Source organism: Oncorhynchus tshawytscha, unplaced genomic scaffold (assembly GCF_018296145.1).
Source record: "Oncorhynchus tshawytscha isolate Ot180627B unplaced genomic scaffold, Otsh_v2.0 Un_contig_799_pilon_pilon, whole genome shotgun sequence".
Lineage (NCBI taxonomy): Eukaryota > Metazoa > Chordata > Actinopteri > Salmoniformes > Salmonidae > Oncorhynchus > Oncorhynchus tshawytscha.
Genome location: NW_024608536.1, coordinates 2,454 through 10,000, shown reverse-complemented (window position 1 = coordinate 10,000; position 7,547 = coordinate 2,454). Strand labels below are relative to the sequence as shown.

General features: G+C 44.5%; 1 protein-coding gene across 1 annotated transcript in view; it reads left to right on the top strand.

Moving 5' to 3' along the window:
• Positions 1–6,199, top strand: part of LOC121843603 (tripartite motif-containing protein 16-like protein) — a gene marked incomplete at its 3' end in the record, with an annotated part of 20,804 nt that extends 14,605 nt beyond the window's left edge. The window contains exons 3-7 of the mRNA XM_042313331.1: positions 1,062–1,221; positions 1,347–1,406; positions 1,638–2,124; positions 5,575–5,674; positions 5,963–6,199. Coding sequence (XP_042169265.1) covers positions 1,062–1,221; positions 1,347–1,406; positions 1,638–2,124; positions 5,575–5,674; positions 5,963–6,199 — 1,044 coding nt within the window. The remainder of the gene's footprint in view (positions 1–1,061; positions 1,222–1,346; positions 1,407–1,637; positions 2,125–5,574; positions 5,675–5,962) is intronic.
• Positions 6,200–7,547: the final 1,348 nt, after the last annotated feature.

Below are 7,547 nucleotides of genomic sequence, written 5' to 3'. Positions count from 1 at the left end.
CCGTCCCTCTCTCTCTCTGTCCGTCCCTCTCTCTCTCTCCAGTCCGTCCCTCTCTCTCTCTCCGTCCCCTCTCTCTCTCTGTCCAGTCCCTCTCTCTCTCTGTCCGTCCCTCTCTCTCTCTCTGTCTCCCTCTCTCTCTCTGTCTCTCCTCTCTCTCTGTCAGTCCCTCTCTCTCTCTCTCTCTCTCCAGTCCCTCTCTCTCTCTCCAGTCTCTCTCTCTCTGTCCGTCCCTCTCTCTCTCTCTGTCTCCTCTGTCTCTCTCTCTCTCTCTCTCTGTCCGTCCCTCTCTCTCTCTCTGTCCGTCCCTCTCTCTCTCTCTGTCTCTCTCTCTCTCTCTCTCTCTCTCTCTCTGTCCGTCTCTCTCTCTCTCTCTCTGTCCCTCTCTCTCTCTCTCTGTCCCTCCTCTCTCTCTCTGTCCTGTCCCTCCTCTCTCTCTCTCTGTCTCCTCTCTCTCTGTCCGTCCCTCTCTCTCTCCGTCCCCTCTCTCTCTGTCCGTCCCTCTCTCTCTGTCCGTCCTCTCTCTCTCTCTCCGTCTCTCTCTCTCTCTCTCTCTCTCTTATCAGTCCTCTCTCTCTCTCTCTTATCAGTCTCTCTCTCCAGTTATCAGTCTCTCTCTCTCTCTTATCAGTCTCTCTCTCTCTCTCTCTCTCTCTCTCCAGAGTTATCAGTCTCTCTCTCTCTCTCTCTCTGTCCAGTTATCAGTCTCTCTCTCTCTCTCTCTCAGTCCAGTCTATCAGTCTCTCTCTCTCTCTCTCTCTCTCTCTCTCTCTGTCTCTCTCTTATCAGTCTCTCTCTCTCTCTCTCTCCAGAGTCCAGTCTCTCTCTCTCTCTCTCTCTCTCTCAGTTATCAGTCTCTCTCTCTCTCTCTCTCCAGAGTTATCAGTCTCTCTCTCTCTCTCTCTCTCAGAGTTATCAGTCTCTCTCTCTCTCCAGAGTCTCAGTCTCTCTCTCTCTCTCTCTGTCAGAGTTATCAGTCTCTCTCTTATCTCTCTCTCAGAGTTATCAGTCTCTCTCTCTCTCTCTCTCAGAGTTATCAGTCTCTCTCTCTCTCTCTCTCTCAGAGTTATCAGTCTCTCTCCAGTATCAGTGTATCTTCAGACTTACCCAGCATCGTTGTCCGTCCTCTTCAGTCCTTTGGAGATGTGAGTAAGACTGTGTCTGAACTGAGAGAGAAACTAGAAGACTTCCTTAAAGGAGAATGGACCAAGATCTCCACTACAGGTGTGTTGAAAACAATAAGAACATCAACTTTAGACCATTGAAAGTTCCCTACTAGTCATATACATGTGGAATATGGTCTGATGATAACATTCCCTCTCTCTGTCAATGTGTTTGTGTGTCTGTAGTGAATATAGTGGATGTTGTACTGCCTCCAGAGCCCAAGACCAGAGAACAGTTGTTACAATGTGAGTCTCTTTATTGTGAAGTAACTAACAGTCTCTTTTTACTGACACTCCTAACAATCCCTCTAGAAATATATAGCAATAGTAGATCTAATCAAAGACTGGGTATCTATCTGACTCCTCATATTTCTCTGATTTGATCTCTGCTGTGCTCTAATCAAAGACAGGGTAGATACAGTATCTGACTTAACTTATTGTTCTGACTCCCCTCATTGGTCTCTGCTCTTCTCCCAGATTCCTGTCAGCTCACACTGGACCCAAACACAGCAGACACACGCCTCTCTCTGTCTGAAGGGAACAGAAAGGTGACACGTACAGACCAAGTCCAACCATATCCTGACCATCCAGACAGATTCACCAACTACAGGCAGGTTCTGTGTAGAGAGGGTCTGTCTGGACGCTGTTACTGGGAGGTGGAGAGGACTGGTGTTGTTCTTACAGCAGTCTCATATAAAGACATCAGCAGAACAGAGACAGATAGTGGATTTGGACTCAATAACAAGTCCTGGAGTTTAAAGTGCTATAGAGGTGGTTATTGTTTCAGACACAATAATGTTGAGACTAAAGTATCAGGCCCTCAGTCCTCCAGAGTAGGAGTGTACCTGGATCACAAGGCAGGTACTCTGTCCTTCTACAGTGTCTCTGACACAATGACCCTCCTCCACAGAGTGGTTAAACAGACCACATTCACTCAGCCCCTCTATCCTGGGTTTAGTCTCTGGTTAAACTTATAATAGATACTGTCTGAGCTGGTTAAACTGTAAACTGATTTGTTATTAATTAAAATTCAATACAATGTTTTAATCTTGTACATTTCCATGAATCATGATGTCTGGTGTTGATGTATATTGGTTGTCATTCAGAACCATTGATATGTTTTCTCAGTTGGTTCTCTGTCTCTATGTAATTCTCCTCAGTATCATTGATCAGCTTGTTGGCTCGGTCCTAATTGATGTGTTCTCTGTCACCTGGAGCTGCATGGAAAATGGTCCAGGAACTAAAGGACAATTCAGGACTAGTCAGCCCACTACAAGCTGGTATCACTTACTTTCTACTAAACTATATGGTCTGGTTTCCCAGACACAGATGAATCCTAGTCCTGGACTAAACAGTATGTTCAATGTAGATGTCCAGGAAACCGGCCCTAAATGTGTCATCTTTCATCCTCCCATACTGCTCAGTCCAGCAACATTAAACCTGTCCAGCAGGTGGTGCTGTTGACCAAACAATAAAACCAGCAGATATCTTGACTTGCCACTCAGTATATCAGTAATGTTCAGAATAGTACTTTAATATCATTGGAGATTGATGGTCTTTTTAATCCACTATCCAGAGTCAGGAACAGATGAAGTTAGGTCTGCTACTGTTCAGTGATTAAATATGATTTATGGTGATGGGAAATAATAAAAAACACTCAACTTCATCTAGTAATAGTTTTCCTTTGTTATTTATTCCAAGGTGTGTCTTTAACTTGTAAATGTATTGTGTGGAGGTGAGCTAGTGGTGTGGCTGATAGAATAGAATGAAAAGGGAGGAGGGGAGGAAGAGGGGAGGAGTGAAGGGCTGTTCAAGAAACCAGATGAGGAAGAGGAAGATGTTCAGGGGAATTACTGTCTCTGTTCCAAATGGTTCCCTATTCCCTACGTAGTGCACTACAGTGCTTCTGACCAGGTCTAAAGTAGTGTTCTACGTAGGGAATAGGGTGTAGATTTATTACAATATCATGCTTTAGTCTTTGATACAGTATCTGTATTGATAGTCCATACTGGTCTTTACTATGGTTCTACATACAGTACCTGTATTGATAGTCCATACTGGTCTTTACTATGGTTCTACATACAGTATCTTTATTGATAGTCCATACTGGTCTTTACTATGGTTCTACATACAGTACCTGTATTGATAGTCCATACTGGACAGTAAATTCCTATGGACCTGAAAGGGACTGCAGTGTGCTCCAGTCTCCAGCAGGGGCAGTAAAACCCTATGGACCTGTTTAGAGACTGCCCCAACATCTATCCTCAGTCTCCATTAAAGGGCAGCTAAAAACCCATCTCCCTGTTTAAGTAGTTCCCCCAACCCATCTATGATGTTAAATCTGATGCAAGACCAACCCATCTCCTCTGTTAAAGTAGTTCCCAGACCAACCCATCTCCTCTGTTAAAGTAGTTCCCAGACCAACCCATCTATGATGTTAAAGTAGTTCCCAGACCAACCCATCTATGATGTTAAAGTAGTTCCCAGACCAACCCATCTCCTCTGTTAAAGTAGTTCCCAGACCAACCCATCTCCTCTGTTAAAGTAGTTCCCAGACCAACCCATCTCCTCTGTTAAAGTAGTTCCCAGACCAACCCATCTATGATGTTAAAGTAGTTCCCAGACCAACCCATCTATGATGTTAAAGTAGTTCCCAGACCAACCCATCTATGATATTAAAGTAGTTCCCAGACCAACCCATCTATGAGGTACTTGAAAAGGTACTTGAATACTTTGAGCATTTCTTTTTGTCCTCCAGGTGGGCGGGATTTGTTTGTACTTTTAGGACTTTTCTATTGGTTCCATTACAACAAACTCAATCAAACACTGCTTATTAAGTATTCAACATTATTTTAACGCAGGTCTGTTTCCACATGCAATAAGCCTGTAACGTCTTATATGATCTCATCAGGTAAAGGTGTGTCAAATGGAAGGGCAAGTCTCACCACTGAGACTCTGTACTTAATCCTATAATGGCCCGTAGTAATATTATAGTCTGATTATGGCATGTAGCAATCTTATAATTTCCTATAGTGATCTGTACTTAATCCCATAGTAATATTATAGTCTGATTATGGCATGTAGCAATCTTATAATTTCCTATAGTGATCTGTACTTAATCCCACAGTAATATTATAGTCCGATAAGGGCATGTAGCAATCTTATAATTTCCTATAGTGATCTGTACTTAATCCCACAGTAATATTATAGTCCGATAAGGGCATGTAGCAATCTTATAATTTCCTATAGTGATCTGTACTTAATCCCATAGTAATATTATAGTCCGATAAGGGCATGTAGCAATCTTATAATTTCCTATAGTAATCTGTACTTAATCCCATAGTAATATTATAGTCCGATAAGGGCATGTAGCAATCTTATAATTTCCTATAGTAATCTGTACTTATTATTTCCTGGAAATAATGTATAAGCGCGCCACCAATATAATTGATCCAAGGAACTAGAGGGGAGGGGAACCCCGCCTAGAGGAAAGAACTCAGATGTGTAAACGATGGAGGAGAAAAGCCGAGGGGATCTGGTTATTAGCATAAAGTGGAGGGACGATGACACTTCTATAAGCATGAAACTGTATAAAAGGAGTGGACTGAGACTGAGGGATTTGATGTTGAAACCTTTCAGGGAGTTGTCCCCAAACTCTGTCAAACTCAACCCATTCATCTTATAGAATCAGTCTGAGTGAGGTGGGTCATTCAATTAATCTGGGGCATTTATTCCATCTCATTCATCTGTCCTGTTGACTGTTCTGTTCCATCCAGTTTGGAGTGGTAACTGTCCATCTGCATGGTCGAATAGAATGAAATAAAAGACCTGTGGTTACTGTCCTATAGTGTCGAGGAAGTGTATCGATAGGGGACTGATCAGACAGACAAAAAGACCTGTGGTTACTGTCCTATAGTGTCTAGGAAATGTATCGATAGGGGACTGATCAGACAGACAAAAAGACCTGTGGTTACTGTCCTATAGTGTCTAGGAAATGTATCGATAGGGGACTGATCAGACAGACAAAAAGACCTATGTTGATCTAATGTGAAGATGAAGTGAATCAATTAGGGACTGCTCAGATAGGCAAAGATCCTGTTGTTACCGCTTGGCTGTGTTGGGGAAGTGAATCAGCAAAGGACTATCAGACAGGTAAAACCCTGACCTTGGCTGTGTTGAATCAGTAAAGGACTTCTCAGACAGGTAAAATCCTGTAAATACCGCTTTTCTCTGTGACGATAAGGGACTATATCAGAAAAGGTGAATATCCTGGTGGTTTAGGTCCTAAGAGGTGTAAGAGGTGTGTAAAAGTTCTCTGCTGTTGGTGCTGAAGGGGTCAGACTTCTCAGACAAAAAGTGACCTGGCATGTTGATCTAATGTTCTCCCGACCGTCACTTGACTGTGACCTGGCAGTGAGGACGCACCCAGTCCCACACTACTTCTCCCGGACCGTCACTTGACTGTGACCTGGCAGGGAGGACGCACTCCAGTCCCACACTACTTCTCCCGGACCGTCAGTTGACTGTGACCTGGCAGGGAGGACGCACCCAGTCCCACACTACTTCTCCCGGACCGTCACTTGACTGTGACCTGGCAGGGAGGACGCATCAGTCCCACACTACTTCTCCCGGACCGTCACTTGACTGTGACCTGGTAGGGAGGGCGCACCCAGTCCCACCTCCCGGACCGTCACTTGACTGTGACCTGGCAGGCTGTGTCCCACACTACTTCTCCCGACCGTCAGTGACCTGGTAGGGAGGACTTCCCACACTACTTCTCCCGGACCGTAAAACCCTGGCAGGGAGGACGCACCCAGTCCCACACTACTTCTCCCGGACCGTCACTTGACTGTGACCTGGCAGGGAGGACGCACCCAGTCCCACACTACTTCTCCCGGACCGTCAAGACTGTGACCTGGCAGGGAGGACGCACCCAGTCCCACACTACTTCTCCCGGACCGTCACTTGACTGTGACCTGGCAGGAAAGGACGCACCCAGTCCCACACTACTTCTCGGACCGTCACTTGACTGTGACCTGGTAGGGAGGACGCACCCAGTCCCACACTACTTCTCCCGGTGTGTCACTTGACTGTGACCTGGTAGGGAGGACGCACCCAGTCCCACTCTGCTCCCGGACCGTCACTGACTGTGACCTGGCAGGGAGGGCACCCAGTCCCACACTTCTCCCGGACCGTCACTTGACTGTGACCTGGCAGGGAGGACGCACCCAGTCCCACACTACTTCTCCCGGACCGTCACTTGACTGTGACCTGGCAGGGAGGACGCACCCAGTCCCACACTACTTCTCCCGGACCGTCACTTGACTGTGACCTGGTAGGGAGGACGCACCCAGTCCCACACTACTTCTCCCAGACCGTCACTTGACTGTGACCTGGTAGGGAGGACGCACCCAGTCCCACACTAAAGGAGAGATGAGTGAATGGTACATGAATAACCATTGAAGTAATATAATACTAGAAGTTTGAACAGGATAAATTAAAAATACATGAACATTAGTAAATAAAATGGTAATAAATGTCATGACGATATCAGCGATTGACCAGTAAGACCATTAAACATTACATACTGTGCTGCAAGGTAGAAGAATATACAGTACAGAGAAACATACAAGTAAAAACATTTGAAGTAAGCAGATACTCAATAAGAGAGAACAATTATAACAACCTAGAGACAGGGGTAATAACCAATAACCAATAGTGCAATAATCAGAGAAAGAAAAATAAGGTGGATATCAATAGGAGGGAACAGCGTCAAGACATCCAGGACTTAACGGACTGTTAGGAAGGTTTGGCCCTGGACCAGGAGGGAGAAATCTAACAACAAGAGAAACAGAGAGGTTTTAATAAAGTCAATAGCACAATAAAACGAAACTAGGGAGCAAAATAAATAGGAATATCGCAGGAAGTTAAAGGAATAAACAGACAAATAAACCCGGAAACAAGAATATCAGTAACATTAGAACAAATAAGGAAGTTAATAAATGAAAGAGCAGCAATAATACAAATATAAACTGTCAGTAGACTAATATTAAAGACAATACTAGTAACTAGCAGACCTAACACAGAAAAAGGAATACAACTGAGACTGACGGTAGGAAGACCACAAATACAGGCTGCAAAAATGAGTAAAACAGCAGTATAAATTCTGGGCGCCAGGCGTCCCCTATGTAAGGAAGAACTAATAGAAATGTTTAGAAATGGGAAAACGCAGCAGGAAAATGGGCACTAAATGGTCAGAGGAGGGAACATTTGATGTCTCAGTATGAGGAAATGGAAACTCTAATGAAAACACATAAAACAAGTGACACAGGAAAGAAAAGGATCAATAAAAGAGAACACGAGGTGCTAAACATGTTCAAAGCAGAA